The sequence below is a fragment of the Oncorhynchus keta genome, chromosome 36 (assembly GCF_023373465.1).
Source record: "Oncorhynchus keta strain PuntledgeMale-10-30-2019 chromosome 36, Oket_V2, whole genome shotgun sequence".
Lineage (NCBI taxonomy): Eukaryota > Metazoa > Chordata > Actinopteri > Salmoniformes > Salmonidae > Oncorhynchus > Oncorhynchus keta.
Window position 1 is genome coordinate 2,446,498 of NC_068456.1, and position 20,621 is coordinate 2,467,118.

The 20,621-nt window shown below is 43.2% G+C and overlaps 1 protein-coding gene across 7 annotated transcripts in view; it reads right to left on the reverse strand.

Annotated features, from left to right (window-relative positions):
- The window catches only part of LOC118369446 (kinesin light chain 1-like), a 62,679-nt gene that overhangs the window by 32,598 nt on the left and 9,460 nt on the right, over positions 1-20,621 (reverse strand). For 6 of the 7 annotated variants that reach the window (XM_035753832.2, XM_035753834.2, XM_035753831.2 and 3 more), the window contains exons 2-3: positions 8,763-9,032; positions 8,083-8,313 (exon numbers count right to left, since the gene is read on the reverse strand). In XM_035753832.2, coding sequence (XP_035609725.1) covers positions 8,083-8,313; positions 8,763-9,008 — 477 coding nt within the window. In that variant the 5' untranslated portion in view covers positions 9,009-9,032. Of the gene's footprint in view, positions 1-8,082; positions 8,314-8,762; positions 9,033-20,621 lie in introns of those variants that run through there. The other variant, XM_052498290.1, reaches the window with a different exon arrangement.

A 20,621-nucleotide genomic window follows, 5' to 3' on the forward strand; every position in this document is an offset into this window, starting at 1 on the left:
AACCTTGAAGCACCACCACATCCACACAGAACCCAGAAAGGTAACATTATGGCCTTATAGGGTCCTAGAGGCCAGACTGGAGGCCATCAAAAAGGAGGACCACCAGATGCTAAAGATGGGGATTATCGAGCCGTCCCAGAGTAAATAGTGCAGCCTCATCTTCTTAGTGCCGTAGCTGGACGGGTCAGTAAGGTTTTGCAAGGACTTGCGCAGCAACTCACTGCCTTCCCGAAGACAAACAATGTATACGAAATGATTTAGTCTGGTTTTAGATCCCATCATAGCACTGAGACTGCACTTGTGAAGGTGGTAAATTACCTTTTATGGCATCGGACCGAGGCTCTGCATCTGTCCTCGTGCTCCTAGACCTTAGTGCTGCTTTTGATACCATCGATCACCACATTCTTTTGGAGAGATTGGAAACCCAAATTGGTCTACACGGACAAGTTCTGGCCTGGTTTAGATCTTATCTGTCGGAAAGATATCAGTTTGTCTCTGTGAATGGTTTGTCCTCTGACAAATCAACTGTAAATTTCGGTGTTCCTCAAGGTTCCGTTTTAGGGTTAGGGTTCTGTCCAAAAATGCAGAAAAATTAATCCATGCTTTTGTCACTTCTAGGTTAGACTACTACAATGCTCTACTTTCCGGCTACCCGGATAAAGCACTAAATAAACTTCAGTTAGTGCTAAATACGGCTGCGAGAATCCTGACTAGAACCAAAAATTTGATCATATTACTCCAGTGCTAGCCTCCCTACACTGGTGTCCTGTCAAGGCAAGGGCTGATTCCCAGGTTTGACTGCTAACCTACAAAGCATTACATGGGCTTCCTCCTACCTATCTCTCTGATTTGGTCCTGCCGTACATACCTACACGTATGCTACGGTCACAAGACGCAGGCCTCCTAATTATCCCTAGATTTTCTAAGCAAACAGCTGGAGGCAGGGCTTTCTCCTATAGAGCTCCATTTTTATGGAATGGTCTGCCTACCCATGTGAGAGACGCAAACTCGGTCTCAACCTGTAAGTCTTTACTGAAGACTCACCTCTTCAGCGGGTCATATGATTGAGTGTTGTCTGGCCCAGGAGTGTGAAGGTGAATGGAAAGGCTCCTGAGCAACGAACCGCCCTTGCTGTCTCTGCCTGGCCGGTTCCTCTCTTTCCACTGGGATTCTCTGCCTCTAACCCTATTACAGGAGTCACTGGCTTACGAGGGCTCTTTCATACCATCCCTAGAAGGGGTTCGTCACTTGAGTGGGTTGAGTCACTGATGTGATCTTCCTGTCTGGGTTGGCGCCCCCCCTTGGGTTGTGCCGTGGCGGAGATCTTTGTGGGCTATACTCGGCCTTGTCTCAGGATGGTAAGTTGGTGGTTGAAGATATCCATCTCGTGGTGTGGGGGCTGTGCTTTGGCAAAGTGGGTGGGGTTATATCCTTCCTTTTTGGCCCTGTCCGGGGATATCATCGGATGGGGCCACAGTGTCTCCTGACCCCTCCTGTCTCAGCCTCCAGTATTTATGCTGCAGTAGTTTGTGTCGGGGGGCTAGGGTCAGTTTGTTATATCTGGAGTACTTCTCCTGTCCTATCCGGTGTCCTGTGTGAATTTAAGTATGCTCTCTCTAATTCTCTCTCGGAGGACCTGAGCCCTAGGACCATGCCTCAGGACTACCTGACATGACTCCTTGCTGTCCCCAGTCCACCTGGCCGTGCTGCTGCTCCAGTTTCAACTGTTCTGCCTGTGATTATTATTATTTGACCATGCTGGTCATTTATGAACATTTGAACATCTTGGCCATGTTCTGTTATAATCTCCACCCGGCACAGCCAGAAGAGGACTGGCCACCCCACATACCTAGAGAGGAACCAGGCTTTCTTCCAAGATTTTGGCCTTTCTAGGGAGTTTTTCCTAGCCTCCGTGCTTCTACACCTGCATTGTTTGGAGTTTTAGGCTGGGTTTCTGTACAGCACTTTGAGATATCAGCTGATGTACGAAGGGCTATTTGATTTTGACTTCTGAAAACTAAATAAGATATCAAAATGTGACGCTTATCCTATGCCCGGTGTAGATGAGCTGACTAACCGCTTTGGCAGCGACTAGTATATCAGCACCCTGGATCTTACTAAGGGGTACTGGCAGGTTCCCGTGGCTCAAAAAAAGGTGGGAGAAGACTGCCTTTGCCACACATACAGTGCTGTTCCATTACACGGTTTTACCCTTCGGCCTGCATGGAGCTTCGCCTACTTTTCAGAGGCTAACGGCTAGGGTCCTGAGACCCCACAGTGAGTACTCGGCAGCATATTTGGACAACGTGATAGGGCTGTACACAAAGTGGGAATTCTCACCTGAAGCAGCTCAACGCTGTCTTGGAGGTACTTTGCAGAGCAGGTCCAACCGCCAATGCAAAAACATGCAGGCTGGGCCTTGCGTAAGGAGAGTACCTGGCATCACCATCGGGAGGGGCAAAGTCAAACTGCTAGAGAAGAAAGCTCAAGCCATCCGACAGTGGCCACAGCCACAAACCAAGGCTCAGGTAAAAACCTTAGGAATGCTGGTTAGCCTATCAAACTATGCAACTGTAGCTGTTCCTTTCACAGACCTGACCATAAAAGCCCCAGCCCAGCCTGGTCAGGTGGACTGACAAAGCGGAAGAAGCCTTCCAGAACCCAAAGGAGGCCCTGTGTTCCAGACTAGTCTTGGTGATGCCGGACTTTGGGGGAGAGAAGGTGGTCCAGACTGATGTCTCAGACAAATGGGTGGGCGCAGGCTTGTCCCGATAAATATGCAGGGAGGAGCAAACCATCCTATATAATAAGCCGGAAGCTGTATCAACGAGACCAAATACTCAGTGGAGAAAGAGTGCCTCGGGGTGCTGTGGGCATTGAAGAAGTTAAAGTACCTCCTGGGACGACACTCACGCTGGTCACGGACCATGCTCCTCTGGTCTGGATGTCCAGGAACAAGGGGACCATCAATAGTGTCCAGGTGGTTTCTCTCACGTCCACAGATCTGGGTCGAAATACGGGAATGCAGACGCACTGTCCCGCTGAAACGCTGTGTGGACGATGACGTCCCTACCCAGAAAGGGTGGGTGTGAGAGATGGCCACTATATTCCTTCTCGTTGGCTACATCAGCCTGAAAGGGTAAGTTACACACACCTGAAAATAATTCACTTGGAAGTTGGGTGGAGACTATTTTTAACCTGGCTTTGGCCAGATCTGCTTGTGTCCCTGGAGCAGCAAGAGCTGAAACGCTGAGCCCTCTAATGCTGAAAGGGATATCAGACCAAAACGGGACAAGAACTTACCGGCCGTTAATTGGCTGTAGACCTGACCCCAGTAAGGAGAAGTCTGTTAGATAAATGTTTTATTTTGTTTGATATGCCGGTAAAACAGCTTAGCTGTCCGGTAGCAGAGGGACCAGAAAAACACATAGAAAGGCTCAAAGGAAGAGCTAGGTTTTTGGTTTGGTTTTATTGTTACCCAGCACGATGGCACATTCTGTTAACCTCTTGAACCTCTGGGGGCAGCATTTCATTTTTGGATGAAAAACGTTCCCGTTTTAAACAAGATATTTTGTCACGAAAAGATGCTCGACTACGCATATAATTGACAGCTTTGGAAAGAAAACACTGACGTTTCCAAAACTGCAAAGACATTGTCTGTGAGTGCCACAGAACTAATGCTACAGGCGAAACCAAGATGAAACTTCAAACAGGAAGTGAGCCAGATTTGAGGCGCTGTGTTCCAATGTCTCCTTATATGGCTGTGAATGCGCCAGGAACGAGCCTACACTGTCGTTTCCCCAAGGTGTCTGCAGCATTGTGACGTATTTGTAGGCATATCATTGGAAGATTGACCATAAGAGACATTTACCAGGTGTCCGCCTGGTGTCCTCCGTCAAAATTGGTGCGCAATCTCCAGCTGCATGCATTTTTCCATGTGATTCAGAGGAGAAACCAAACTGCCACGAATGATTTATCATCGAATAGATATGTGAAAAACACATTGAGGATTGATTCTAAACAACGTTTGTCATGTTTCTGTCGATATTATGGAGTTAATTTGGAAAAAAGTTTGGCGTTTTGATGACTGACTTTTCGGGGGGTTTTCTTAGCCAAACGTGATGAACAAAACGGAGCGATTTCTCCTACACAAATATTATTTTTGGAAAAACTGAACATTTGCTAACTGAGAGTCTCCTCATTGAAAACATCCAAAGTTCTTCAAAGGTAAATTATTTTATTTGAATGGTTTTCTTGTTTTTGTGAAAATGTTGCCTGCTGAATGCTAGGCTTAATGCTATGCTAGCTATCAATACTCTTACACAAATGCTTGTTTTGCTATGGTTGAAAAGCATATTTTGAAAATCTGAGATGACAGTGTTAACAAAAGGCTAAGCTTGAGAGCCAATATATTTATTTAATTTCATTTTCGATTTTCATGAATAGTTAACGTTGCGTTATGGTAATGAGCTTGAGGCTATAATTACGATCCTGGATACGGGATTGCTCGTCGCAACAGGTTAATGAATAAAAGTCCTGGGTAGTTTCCCTGGAGAAAAGGTCCACCTTGGTCTGAGCTTGTGCTACTTCACACTTGTGGGCCAGCCCGGCACCCCTGCCCGCTACAATATTAAAATCACTCATGGCAATCATTCAGTCAAGTGCCACTAGAATAGAGACAGAGAATGACAAGCGTATTCATCTAATTATCTAAACAGCTGCGTCCTGAACGCATGACAGAATGCCAGTTCTGAGGCATGTCTGTCTGAGCAGCTGTCATGCGGTTTCTTTACCAGCCATGTTGGAAAAATCTTGCATTCACTATAATGTCATCAGTACTTATTCTTCAGATCTTTTCATTCATAGTCATCTCAAGACCAGTGGGGGGGACCTGAACCATTTGATTCCTTTTCAAAATTCAGTTACGTTTTATGAACTAATGACACGACCCAGAAGATATTTTAAATTCTATATTGTCAGCATTCTTCAAGAACCCTAGGGGGAAAAAAATAAAATAATAATCGCACATCCATATGCATTTAAACATTTTCTTCGTGAGGCAACCTCTTCAAAGACCTTAAAATAAATAGCAGGGTGAGGGTTGTGGTCCCAGAGGAGATTAATCTGGAACGGGTCCTGCTGAGTTACGCAGCAGTCATTGCGTGGACCATTACAGGAGAAAGTCTGGTGCATTCAATGACATTCAGTGACAACGTTGCAGATATACATTTAATGAATCAACCTGACAATGGCCAATTCTATATGACAGAAAATCATATTTGTCCTACAAAATGCAGTACTATCTGAATGTTTCTTAACATTGCAACCTTCTTAAAACAGACTCACGAATACAGCCAGGGTCATTTTCAATATGCATTAAACTGAAGCCAAAGAAAGGACTGAAAAAGGGAGAGACAGCCTAGACTTGTCCAATAAGAAACATCTATTTTTTGTTGCAAAACACTTTGCATGCCCTAGTTAGGTGTGCGCAAGTATAAACACCATGGGACCACGCAGCCGTCATACCGCTCAGGAAGGAGACGCGTTCTGTCTCCTAGAGATGAAAGTACTTTGGTTTGAAAAGTGAAAATCAATTCCAGAACAGCAAAGGACCTTGTGAAGATGCTGGAGGAAACAGGTACAAAAGTATCTATATCCACGGTAAAACAAGTCCTATATCAACATAACCTGATAGACCACTGAGCAAAGAAGAAACCACTGCTCCAAAACCTCCATACAAAAGGAAGACTACGGTTTGCAACTGCACATGGGGACAAAGATTGTACTTTTTGGAGAAATGTCCTCTGGTCTGAAGAAACGAAAATAGAACTGTTTGGCCATAATGACCATCGTTATGTTTGGAGGACAAAGGGGGAGGCTTGCAAGCCGAAGAACACCATCCCACCCATGAAGCACCGGGTGGCAGCATCATGTTGTGGGGGTACTTTGCTGCAGGAGGGCCTGGTGCACTTCACAAAATAGATGGCTTCATGAGGGAGGAAAATTATGTGGATATATTGAAGCAACAGCTCAAGACATCAGTCAGGAAGTTAAAGCTTGGTGCAAATGGGTCTTCCAAATGGACAATGACCCCAAGCATACTTTCAAAGTTGTGATAAAATGGCTTAAGAACAACAGTCTAGGTATTGGAGTGGCCATCACAAAGACCTGACCTCAATCCTATAGAAAATGTGTGGGCAGAACTGAAAAAGCATGTGCGAGCGAGGAAACCCGACTCAGTTACACCAGCTCTGTCAGGAGGAATGTGCCAAAATTCCCCCAACTTATTGTGGGAAGCTTGTGGAAGGCTACCCTAAATGTTTGACCCAAGTTAAACAATTTAAAGGCAATGCAACCAAATGCTAATTGAGTGTTTGTAATCTTCTGACCCACTGGGAATGTGATGAAAGAATCAAAAGCTGAAATAAAAATCACTCGCTCTTCTATTATTCTTTCACATTCTTAAAATAAAGCGGTGATCCTAACTGACCTAAGACAGGGAATTTTTATTGGCATTAAATGTCAGGAATTGTGAAAAACTGAGTTTAAATGTATTTGGCTAAGGTGTATGTAAACTTCTGACTTCAACTGTATGTATGCATGTATGTATATACACACACACACTCATTCAAGGGTTTTTCTTTATTTGTACACTTTTCAACATTGTAGAATAATAGTGAAGACAAACTATGAAATAACACATGGACTCATGTAGTAGCCAAAAAGTGTTAACCAATCTAAATATATTTTAGATTCTTCAAAGTAGCCACTCTTTGCCTTGATGGCAGCCTTGCACACGCTTGGCCTTCTCTCACACAGTTTCACCTGGAATGCTTTTCCAACACATGCTGAGCACTAGTAGGCTGCTTTTCCTTCACTATGTGGTCCAACTCAACCCAAATCCATCTCAATTGGGTTGGGGTCGGGTGATTGTGGAGGCCAGATCATCTGATGCAGAACTCTATCACTCTCCTTCTTGGCCAAATAGCCCTTACACAGCCTAGAGGTGTATTTTGGGTCATTGTCCCAATGAAAAACAAATGATAGTGGGACTAAGCACAAATCAGATGGGATGGCGTATCACTGCAGAATGATGTAGTAGCCATGCTGGTTAAGTGGGCCTATAATTCTAAATAACTTAGTATTGCCAGCAAAGCACTCCCACACCATCACACCTCCTCTTCCATGCTTCACGGTGGGAACCACAAGTGGAGATGATCCGTTCACCTACTCTGCGTCTCACAAAGACAGCGTTTGGAGTCAAAAATCTCTAAATTGTCGCCGGTCTAGTGTCCATTGCTCGTGTTTCTTGGCCCAAACAAGTCTCTTCTTCTTATTGGTGTCCTTTAGTCGTGGTTTCTTCGCAGCACTTCAACCATAAAGGCCACACAGTCTCCTATGAACAGCTGATGTTGAGATGTCTTACTTTATTTCGGCTGCAATTTCTGAGGCTGGTAACTCTAATGAACTTATCCTTTGCAGCAGAGGTAACTCTGGGTCTTCCTTTCCTGTGGCGGTCCTCATGAGAGCCAGTTTCATCATAGCACTTGATGGTTTGTGAGTGCACTTGAAGAAACCTTCAAAGTTCTTAATTTTCCGCATTAACTGACCTTCATTTCTTAAAGTAATGACGCTCATTTCTCTTTGCTTATTTGAGCTATTCTTGCCATAATATGGACTTGGTCTTTTACCAAGGAGGGCCATCTTCTGTATACCACCCCTACCTGTATACCACCCCACCCCTCACAACACAATTGATAGGCTCAAACACATTAATTTCCACAAATTAACTTAAGGCACACCTGTTAATTGAAATGCATTCCAGGTGACTACGTCATGAAGCTGGTTGAGATAATGCCAAGAGTCTGCAAAGCTGTCATCAAGGCTGGCTACTTTGAAGAATCTCAAATATAAAACATTTAGATTTGTTTAACACTTTTTTGGTTACTAAATGATCCCATAGTTTATGTCTACTATTATTCTACAATATAAAAATAAAGAAACTCTTGAATGAGTAGGTTTGTCCAAACTTTTGACTGGTATTGTAGGTGCATACGTGAATCCACACATTTGTTAACTCACAGTGGGTGAGACGTCCTCGTCGTACTTCTTGAGCTGGTTCATGAACTCTAGGTGCTTCTTCTCCTCCTCCAGCTGTGCCACGCTCTGTTCGCTCTTCTGCAGCTTCTGCTGTGTGTTGGCCAGCTCGTCCCTCAGCCACTGGTTCTCCTGGCACAGCCGACGCACCTGGGCTCGCAGCTTCTGCTTTTCAGACTCCACTGCGTTTAAGTGGTTGGACAGGGCCATCATCACCTGAGGAGAAGGGGGGAGGAGGTTATCAAACCACTGCACATCAGTAGCTGTCCATGGTTCTCTTCAGTCTGCTTTCATCCTAGTTCTCCCTGGTTCCTCAGATGGAGAAATAGCATTAGAGGTAAGAGAACAAGGCAATTGCAGAGAGAGCCTTCTGAAAGACAGAGACCCTAACAGACAGCTGTGTTAAGGGTGAATCATGACTGACTTCCTAAGCTTGGTCTAATAAATCAAATCAAATAGACTGTAGATTAAGTTGCTGTGTAATATAAGTACCCTCAGAAGTTAAAGCAGCAACCAAATTGAGTCATTTGCAGAGAACCTTATCCCAGATCTGTTATACTGTCTACCTCTAGCCAATGGTCATTTTAACACCAAATAAATTTTGCAAGACAGCATTAAATAGATATGAGACCAAACTACTCAGCTCCTCCCTCAGGCATACATACCTGTGCTTCTCCAAGGCCCAGCTCGATCATCTCCACAGACTTGCGCAGAAGGCTGGACTTCTCGTGCACCAGGTTAGCCTCATCTTTCTTCAGGCACTTGATGGTCTCCAGCAGGCTGTGCAGGATGGAGTTGTGCTCATTCTTCAGTGCCTCCAGGCCCTGGATCACCAGCTTGGTGTTGGAGATGATCTCCTCCTGGGACAGCTTCTCTAGCTTCTCTTCCCTTGGGTACACCATCGTGGACATCGTCTAGTCTACCGTAGGGGGGACCTGGGGGAGAGGAAGGGGGAAACAGGAGGACAAGGGTGGGTTGATGTCTTGGAAGAGAGGAGATAGACTCCCCGGAATCTGAAGTTTTGCAAGGTAGATGGGCCCACTCAATGTCAGGTAAAAAGAAATGTCAATTAAATAAAACTATGCATCCCAGTGGGCCAATTATTGCAGGGCATATTAGAAGACAAGTAAACAACACATTTGATTAGTATTCCAACACAGCAGAGTTCATTTACACAGAGCCTATTTAGCCGGGCGTACAATACATAATTATGGCCCCGATTTAGCTGTCGCAGAGAAGTTAGAGATCATAGCCAAAATCACAATGTCGTTGTCACTCGGGGCACACTGACGTCACCGACGCTCGTTTAATGGGAGGGGGTCAGAGACACAATCTGAGAGCTACCAATCCCGTCTGAGCCTTCCCAATATTTTCAAAACATGTTTGATAAAAAATGAAATAACATCGGCACAAAATCTGCAATACGCTTGTAGTGTGAGATGTGCAACTGCACGTTTTGAGAACTGTGATGAGCAATAACCAATGAGCACACCAGAGATGAAGTTATCGCATCAACCAGAATGTGTAGACTCTTGAACAGGAGCGATGACTACTACTAGTATGATTTCGTACTTGCCTTTAACCAAAGCGTCAAATTGTTACATCTCTGAAGTTCAAACAAATCTAAATCACTGTTTTCGCGAGACAGCGTGGTATCGAGAATCCTCACGACCAGGTGAAGAATCTTGTATTAAGTGACCCATCTGTACAACATTGTTTAATGTGCGCACCACTACATTGGCAGGACAAAAAAACGACAGGAAAGACTGTTGTTTAAATTGAGAGGCTCAGCGATGTTAGGATTTTGAAAGTGGGGTTGTATAAGCCTAACAGTCCCTATCCACAGAGAGACGGGAGAGGGTTTGACTGGATTGATGTTCCAGAGCCAAAGTACAGCACCTCCTTCACTTTCCATGCCAAAGTTTTAAAGCCTCAGATTCAATCTTCACACTACTGATCAGTGCGCACCGTCTCAGCAGTCAGTGTCAGTCAGGTATGACAGGAGTGGAGCTGGAGCTGGGTACTGTCAAATCTATACTGAACAAAAATATAAAAACGCAACATTAAGTGTTCTTCCCATGTTTCATGAGCTGAAATTTGTTCCTTACGGACAAAAAGCTTCTCTCAACTTTGCACAAAATGGTTTGCATCCCTGTTAGTGAGCATTTCTCCTTTGCCAAGATAATCCATCCACTTGACAAGTGTGGCATATCAAGAATCTGACAAACGGCATGATTACACAGGTTCACCTTGTGCTGGGGGTAATAGGACAATAAAATGTGCAGTTGTGTCACACGACACAATACCACAGATGTATCAAGTTGAGGGAGCATGTAATTGGCATGCTGACTGCAGGACTGTCCACTAGAGCTGTTGACAGATAATTTTATGTTAATTTATCTACCATAAGCTGCGTCCAACATTGTACCATAAGCTACATCCAGCCACCTGGACAGCTGATGAAAATGAGGGTTTGCACAATCGAAGACTTTCTGCACATACTATCAGAAACAGTCTCAGGGAAGCTCATCCGCATGCTCGTTGTCCTCACCAAGGTCTTGACCTGACTGCAGTTCGGAATGGTAACAGTCTTCAGTGGGCAAATGCTCAGCGTCGACGGCCACTGGCACGCTGGAGAAGTGAGCTCTTCACGGATTAATCCCGGTTTCAACTGTACCTGTCCAGATGGCGTGTGTGGGGGCGAGCGGTTTACTGATGTCACTGTTGTGAACAGAGTGTCCCATGGTGGCAGTGGGGTTATGGTACGGGGCAGGCATAAGCTATGTACAACGAACAAAATTGCATTTTATCAATGTCAATTTGAACGGACAAGAGATCCCGAAATAAGATCCGCCGCCATCCCCTCAGCATGATAATGCACGGCCCCATGTCACAAAGATCTGTACACAATTCCTGGGAGCTGAAAATATCCCAGTTCTTCCATGGCCTGCCTACTCAGACATGTCACCCATTGAGCATGTTTGGGATGCTCTGGATTGACACGTACAACAGCATGTTCCAGTTCCCGCCAATATCCAGCAACTTCTCACAGTCACTGAAGAGTGGGAGAACAGTACACAGGCCACAATCGACAGCCTGATCAAACCTATGCGAATGAGATGTGTTGCGCTGCATGAGGCAAATGGTCACACCAGATACTGACTGGTTCTCATTTAAAGCTATCTGTGACCAACCGATGCATATCTGTATTCCCAGTCATGTGAAATCCATAGATTAAGGCCTAATTCATTTACTTCAATTGACCGATTTCCTTATATGAACTGTAACTCTGTAAAACATTTGAAATTGTTGCATGTTGCATTGATATTTTTGTTTAATGTAGATGAAAGAAAAACATGAACACAAAACATCCGTCTACATCTCAGTGGTTCAGTGAACCCTTCACAGTGACAGGCAGGCACGATGTCATCTCTCTACTCCAGTCATGACACAGTAAGCATAAGGCTGAGGATGCGTGACTGACAAATTAACAGATTTTCTGGACATACAAGAAGAGATGAAAGGATTCAGAGACTTCAGTGAGATGGGTCATTACTTGTATGCTGTTAAAATTATGCCATGACTAACAAATATACTAGGATTAGGCTAGGCTACTAACTGCCCAAAGTGAGTCACTGGTGCAGCCTTAATGAGTACCCTATGAAAGACATTACTCACTGCTCTGTGTAGCCTTGATAGAAGAATGTTAGACCCAGCCTTATCACAGATAACTATAACGGCAAAACAATTAAGAAAATTGTATGCAAAAACAGACGAGACGAATTCTTTACAAACTGTAGGCCTGTAGGCTGTAACACTGGCCTTGTTTATTTCTCAGCTGCTCTTATTCCTATAATTTGTATAGACTTCATGTACACTACAGTATGTGGAAGGTGAACTTGTCTATAGACCTGCTTTCCATGATGAACAGCCATGGGGGAGAATGGGATAGGCAAATTCTAGTGGATAGGCTGGCAGGCGGGAATGCTTTGGGCCAATCCCAATAACACCAGGTTCAGAGCAGGACAGGGCTGCAGTTGGCCGGCTGTGGACTGAGGGCACACAGATTAGAGGTTGACCAATTAAATCGGCATGGCTGATTAATTAGGGCCGATATCAAGTTTTCATAACAACCGTTAATCTGCCTTTTTGGACGCCGATTACATTGCAATCCACGAGGAGACTGCGTGGCAGGCTGGCCACCTGTTACACGAGTGCAGCATCAAAAGGACCTTGTGGATGCAAGGAGCCACGGTAAAGTGCTAGCTAGCGTTAAACTTATAAAAAAACAATCACTATTTAACTACACATGGTTGATGACATTACTAGGTTAACTAGCTTGTCCTGCATTGCATATAATTAAAGCGGTGCCTTTTAATTTATCACCGAATCACAGTCAACTTCAACTTTGCCAAAAAGGTGATGATTTAACAAAAGCACATTTGCGGGAAAAAAAGCACAAACGTTGCACAAATGTACCTAACCGTAAACATCACTGCCTTTCTTAAAATCAATACACAAGTATATTTCTTTAAACCTGCATATTTAGTTCAAATAAATGTTAGCAGGCAATATTTACTAGAGAAATTGTCACTGCTCGTGTTCAGTGCAAACAGAGTCAGGGTATATGCAGTAGTTTTGGCCTCCTAACAAAGACCGTATTTTACATAATTATGACATAACATCTAAGGTTGTGCAAACTAACAGCAATATTTAGACATAAGGTTGCCACCCGTTCGATAAAATACGGAACGGTTCCGTATTTCACTGAAAAAATAAACGTTTTGTATTCGAAATGATAATTTACAGATTTGACCATATTAATGACCAAAAGCTCGTATTGCTGTGTGTTTATTATAATTAAGTCTATGATTTGATAGAGCAGTCTGACTGAGCGGTGGTAGGCAGCAGCAGGCTTGTAAGCATTCATTCAAACAGCACTTTAGTGCGCTTGCCAGCAGCTCTTAGCTATGCTTGAGGCACAGCGCTGTTTATGACTTCAAGCCTATGAACTCCCGAGATTAGGCTGGCATTACAGAGGTTCCTATTAGAACATCCAATAGTGAAAGGTATATGACATACAAGTGGTATAGAGAAATAGTCGACATGTCATAATTCCTATAATAACTACAACCTAAAACACCTTAACTGGAAATACTGAAGACTCGTGTTAAAAAAGGAACCACTGGCTTTTATATGTTCTCATGTTCTGAGCAAGGAATTTAAACATTAGCTTATTTTTTTATACGGCACATATTGCACTGTGTTTTTGCATTATTTAAACCAAATTGAACATGTTCCATTATTTATTTGAGACTAAATTGATGTATTATATTAAGTTAGAATAAGTGGTCATTGTTCATTCAGTATTGTTGTAATTGTCATTGTTCATTCAGTATTGTTGTAATTGTCATTACTACAAATACATATATATTACATACACACACCTTTTTTTAAAGATGAATTTTTATTTTTTTATATATTTTTTATTTTAATCGTCCGATTAAATTGGTATCGGCTTTTTTTGGTCCTCCAATAAAATTGGTATCGGCGTTGAAAAAAATCATCAATCCGTCAACCTCTAACACAGATGGAGCCTTATGGAGGGTGTCCGTCTAGTGCCAGGCTGTGGACTTCAGTGACAGGCTCAGGAAGACCTCCCCCTGCCTGACTGAATGACTGGCTGACTCGGTCATGGATAGTGGACACAGAGTGGACGACATGAATCATGAGCAGTTGGAGGAATGGATGGTCAGGTCACTTAAAATGACAGATACAGTTGAAGTCGGACGTTTACATACACCTTAACCAAATACATTTAAAACCCCAGTTTTTCACAATTCCTGACATTTAATCCTAGTTTAAATCCCCTGTTTTAGGTCAGTTAGGATCACCACTTTATTTTAAAGAATGTGAAATGTCAGAATAATTGTAGAGAGAATTACAGCTTTTATTTATTTCATCACATCCCAGTGGGTCAGAAGTTTACATACACTCAATTAGTATTTGGTAGCATTGCCTTTAAATAGTTTAACTTGGGTCAAACGTTTTGGGTATCCTTCCACAAGCTTCCCACAATAAGTTGGATGAACTTTGGCCCATTCCTCCTGACAGAGCTGGTACAACTGAGTCAGGTCTGTAGGCCTCCTTGCATACACACGGTTTTTCAGTTCTGCCCACAAATGTTCTATAGCACATATGTCAGAGTCAAGGCCCGCGGGCCACATCCGGCCCGCGAGAAGGTTTTTTACGGCCCCTGGGATGATCTTGATTTATTATTAGAAGAACCGCAGCAAGCCGGCAGCCCGCAGATCTTTTACACGCACCAATACTACATTTCCCACAATGCAACGGTGACGCACCGAGCAGTAGGCTGCTTCATTTCAATATTTATTGGCACAGCAGTTGTCAGCATCACAGTAAAATTAACTTTCAGATACCCATCAAAAATGGCAAAACGGAAGGTGGACACTGAGAACCGGGGTTTCAAACAAGGTGGGAGTCGGAGTATTTGTTCACGGAGGTAGCTGGAAAACCTGTGTGTCTTCTGTGTGGAGAAAGTGTGGCGGTACTGAAAGAGTATAATCTGAGACGACATTATGAAACGAAACACGCGGACAAAAACAAGAATATGGACATGGAACAAAGGCTACAAAAGGCAGAGGAATTAAAACGAGGCCTCAAATCTCGACAGGCTCTGTTCAAAAAGCCAAATCACAAGGCCAGGCTGCTGTCAAGGCCAGTTTTATTTTGGCAGAAGAGATCGCTAAATCAGCCCGGCCATTTACGGAGGGGGATTTCATCAAAAACTGCATGATTAAAGTTTGTGACGAAGTTTGCCCAGAAAAAGGCAACTCTTTTTAAATGTGAGTCTGAGCAGAAACACCATTGCCGAGAGAGTAGACCAGTTGTCCATCAATCTAAAAGAGCAGCTTGTGAAAAAGGGAAAAGATTTCATTGCATATTCCTTGGCTGTGGATGAGAGCACCGACATTTCTGACATTGCCCAGTTGTCAATTTTCATCTGCGGAGTGGACTCCAGCCTAAGCGTGACAGAGGAGTTTTTGGCTTTACGTCCTATGCATGGCACAACTACGGGGCATGATTTGTATGAAGAGGTGTCAAGATGTGTAAATGAGATGGAGCTGCCTTGGGAAAAACTCGTGGGTTTGACAACCGACGGAGCACCTGCGATGTGTGGACACAGGAGCGGACTGGTGGCGAAGATACGGGAAAAGATGCAAGAGGAAAACGCGACAGGTGAGCTGACAGCTTATCATTGTATCATACACCAGGAAGCGTTGTGCGGTAAAGCCTTGAAAATGGAGCATGTAATGAGCATCATCACGCGCACAGTTAACTTTATCAGAGCCAAAGGTTTGAATCACCGCCAGTTCAAGGCATTTCTGACGGAGTTAGAAACGGAGCATGGTGATTTGCCTTATCACACAGAGGTGCGATGGCTAAGCCAGGGAAAGGTGCTTCAAAGATGTTTCGAGCTTCGTGAGGAGATTTGTCTGTTCTTGGACAGCAAAGGGAAAGACACAACACAACTCCGAGACGAAATGTTTCTGTGTGAAATGGCTTTTCTGTGTGACATTACGAGTCATCTGAATGCAATGAACTTGCAGCTGCAGGGTCGGGATCGTGTCATCTCTGATATGTACAGTACAGTGAAGGCATTTAAAACCAAACTGACTCTGTGGGAGACGCAGATGCGGAAAGAAAATTTGAGCCACTTTCCCAGCTGCCAGACCATGAAAGAGAAGCTCTCTACCAGTGCGTTCCCGAGCGCACAGTTGGCTGATAAAATAGGTATGCTTGCCGCTGACTTTCGACGCCGATTTGCTGACTTTGAAGCACAAAAAAGCAGGTTGGAACTGCTCGGTAACCCATTTGCTGTTGACGTGGAAAGCTCACCACCAAACCTCCAAATGGAGTTGATTGACCTCCAATGCAATGATGCACTGAGGGCAAAATATGCGGCAGTGGGTGCTGCGGAGTTCGCCCGTTTCCTCCCCGACACAATGCCCCAGCTGCGCATCCAGGCTGCTCAAACGTTGTCTATGTTTGGCAGCACATACCTGTGTGAACAACTGTTTTCTTTGATGAACTTGAACAAAACATCACACAGAAGTCGACTTACTGCTGAACACCTCCACTCAATTCTGAGGATTTCCTCAGCTCAGAGCCTTACCCCGAACATTGATGAACTTGTGGAAAAGATGGGACACCACCAAGTATCACCCTCAACCTCAAACAAGTGAACATTACTGTGCAATCACATATTTAGAGTTTTTACTCAGTTCAAGTTTAAAAGTTAAAGTTTAATATTTGTTTTCACTGCATGTTACTTCTCCTTAAACAAAGTGTTGTTTTTGATTAATAGATTTTTGCACTTTATTTTATTGTATTTCAATCCAATTATATTTAAAAATATTTCAGTTGAGTGGATGATAGAAAATTGCTATTATTGTTTTTTTCTTTGAAGTAAATTTAGCCCACTTTTGCTAAAATAGAAAATATAGGCTACTGATGGTGCCTTGAATACCGGTTTCTTTCATTTAATGTTCATGTTATGGGGATTTTTATATAAAGGAAATTTGTCTTTTGTGTCTGTTGAAAATTAAAGATTACTGACAGAGCCATAAGAAAATATTGCTTTATTTATCTGATCATATTGGAATATATTTGTTAGGTTTTCAGTAGGTTCAATTAGGTTCACTAGACTATATGCGTCATTTAAAAAATTTTCAATGAACATTCGAACAGTCCGGCCCTCGGCTTGTAGCTAAATTTTTTATTTGGCCCTCCGTCCATTTGACTTTGACACCCCTGTTCTATAGGATTGAGGTCAGGGCATTGTGATGGCCACTCCAATACCTTGACTTTGTTGTCCTGAAGCCATTTTTCCACAACTTTGGAAGTATGCTTGGGGTCATTGTTCATTTGGAAGATTAATTTGCGACCAAGCTTTAACTTCCTGACTGATGTCTTGAGATGTTGCTTCAATAGATTCACATAATTTTCCTCCCTCATGAAGCCATCTATTTTGTGAAGTGCACCAGTCCCTAATGCAGCAAAGCACCCCCACAACATGATGCTGCCATCCCCGTTCTTTACGGTTGGGATGGTGTTCTTGGGGTTGCAAGCATCCCCTTTGTCCTCCAAACATAAATGGTCATTATGGCCAAACAGTTCTATTTTTGTGTCATCAGACCAGAGTACATTTCTCCAAAAAGTACTTTCGTTGTCCCCATGTGCAGTAGCAAACCATAGTCTGGCTTTTTTATGGAGGTTAAGGAGCAGTGGCTTCTTCCTTGCTGAGCAGCCTCTCAAGTTATGTTAATATAGGACTCATTTTAGAGTGGATATCGATACTTTTGTACCCATTCCCTCCAGCATCTTCACATGGTCCTTTGCTGTTGTTCTGGGATTGATTTGCACTTTTCGCACTAAAATACGTTAATCTCTAAGAGACGGAACGCGTCTCCTTCCTGAGTGGTATGACGGCTGTGTGGTCCCAAGGTGTTTATACTTGCGTACTATTGTTTGCACAGATGAACGTGGTACCTTCAGGCGTTTGTAAATTGCTCCCAAGGATGAACTAGACTTGTGGAGGGCTACAATTTTTTGTTGGTGTCTTGACTGATTTATTTTGATTTTCCCCATGATGTCAAGCAAAGAGACACTGAGTTTGAAGGTAGGCCTTGAAATACATCCACAGGTACACATCCAATTGACTCAAATTATGTCATTTAGCCTATCTGAAGCTTCTAAAGCCATGACATAATTTTCTGGAATTTGCCAAGCTGTTTAAGCCTACACTAGGTGCCAGTCATAAGACAGTGCTATATTAAAGAAGATTTTGGTAGTGAGGCATTAAGGTGTTTCATGTATGAAAGTCTTTAAGAGAGGTCACTGTTCCTGCAACATTGTTTTGATCACATTCACACTTATGGTTTAACCTGTTGATCCTACCCCCTACTTTTTCGAACATTCTGTTAAAAATCGCGCAACATTTCAGCGCCCTGCTACTCATGCCAGGAATATAGTATATGCATATGATTAGTATGTGTGGATAGAAAACTCAGACGTTTCTAAAACTGGTAAAATCACAGCTGTGACTATAACAGAACGTGCGTTTCATCGAAAAGCGGAGAAAAATCTGATCACTGAAAATGGTAAAATATATCAATGCGCCACTTGAATGTATTGTTGAATGGGAACCACATTACCTGGAGCCGAGATTGCAATTCCTACAGCTTCCACACGATGTCACCAGTCTTGTCAATTGCCTAGGCTCTGTTTCTTGGTCAAACGAAGAAGACACAGCCCATTTCTTCCGGTCTCCGACCGGATATTTTGGTTGAGATTTATCCGGACATTATTTCAAGACGTAGAGCTATAGAATATACATCGCCTCGTGATCAATTTGATCGATTATTAACGTTTACTAATACCTAAAGTTGCATTACAAAAGTATTTCGAGGTGTTTTGTGAAAGTTGCAGATAGTTGTTGTAGAGCTAACTGATCTGTCAAAAGTGCCTGAAGTCCCCAGTACAGAAAGGAGCAGAGTATGACCTTTGAAAATGTCACAGTCCACATGTCAGTAGCCCTGTTCTGACATTTTACCTTTGTCTGGTGTCCAATCAAACATCTTTTCACCAATGGGTAAAATAATGTTTGTGTAGATAGTCATCTAAGAAAACCAGTGACCCAATCTCATGTTTCTATCATAATCTGTTTTTAAAGGGCCAAAAAAAACACAAAAAAATAGTGTGAGTGTATATGTATATATATATAAAAACTCGGCAAAAAAAGAAATGTCCCTTTGTCAGGTCCCTGTCTTTCAAAGATAATGTGTAAAAATCAAAATAACGTCACTGTAAAGGGTTTAATGCAGTTAAATTGCAAAGAGCGGACACGGTCTAGACATACACTACATGACCAAAACTATGTGGTCACAAGCTTGTCAAACATCTCATTCCAAAATCAGGGGCATTAATATGGAGTTGGTCCCCCTTTGCTGCTATTCCAGCCTCCACTCTTCTCAGAAGAGTTTCCACTAGATGTTGGAACATTGCTGCGGGAACTTGCTTCCATTCAGCTACAAGAGCATTTAGTGAAGTCGGGCACTGATGTTGGGCGAGTAGGCCTGGGTCGCAGTCAGCGTTCCAATTCATCCCAAAGGTGTTCGATGCGGTTGAAGTCAGTGTGCTGGACTTTATACACCTGTCAGCAGCAGTTGTGACTGAAATAGCCGAATCCACTCATTTGAAGGGGTGTCCACATACTTGTGTACTTAGTGTATCTTTTATTTTTTTTATTTATCCATTCTTTTACCAGGTAAGTTGACTGAGAACAAGTTCTCATTTGCAGCAACGACCTGGGGAATAGTTACAGGGGAGAGGAGGGGGATGAATGAGCCAATTGTAAACTGGGGATTATTAGGTGACCGTGATGGTTTGAGGGCCAGATTGGGGGGAATTTAATAATAATAATAATAATATATGCCATTTAGCTGACGCTTTTATCCAAAGCGACTTACAGTCATGTGTGCATACATTCTACGTATGGGTGGTCCCGGGAATCGAACCCACTACCCTGGCGTTACAAGCGCCATGCTCTACCAACTGAGCCACAGAAGGACCACTATTTAGCCAGGACACTGGGGTTAACACCCCTACTCTTACAATAAGTGCCATGGGATCTTTAATGACCTCAGAGAGTCAAGGCACCCGTTTAACGTCCCATCCGAAAGATGGCACCCTACACAGGGTAGTGTCCCCCAATCACTGCCCTGGGGATATTATTTTTTAGACCCGAGGAAAGAGTGCCTCCTACTGGCCCTCCAACACCACTTCCAGCAGCATCTGGTCTCCCATCCAGGAACTGACCAGAACCAACCCTGCTTAGCTTCAGAAGAAAGCCAGCAGTGGTATGCAGGGTGGTATGCTCAGAAGGGCCGGGCCATGAATGAACAGGCAACGTTTTTTAAAAAGTCTTTTTTTTTTTTAGGAGTGCTAGAATTGCCTACAAAATGTACAGAAATAGCATGGTGGCTTACATCAAGTTGTGTTTACTTTAAGAAAAGAAACCTAAGGCTAATCCTGTAGGCTTATGAAATACCAGGTGACTCCAGCAGTAGCATAGCCAGAACCTCTGACTTCTACACACTTTGCCATTGGGCAAAGAGAAACATTTGCAGTTTTATAGCTAATCTCATGCAATTCTAAAAAATATTGCTGTTTTAAAGCTAATTACAGTTCAATTATAGGTGTGTGTTGACAGTGATAAAGGCAATGGATTATGAGCAGTTTTGTTTGCTAAGTGAACAAATTAAGTAGGCAGTGGCATGGTGCATACAGCCAAAGAAGCACAGTAACATATGTCTTAATGCAGTCATATTTGCGGCTTATTGCAGGTGTGGCTTTTAGCTTATTTTTGGCCACCCATCCCATGAGTGAATGTCATTCAAGTTAATCTGAATGTCATTTCAGTGCACTGCTATGAATTCTGA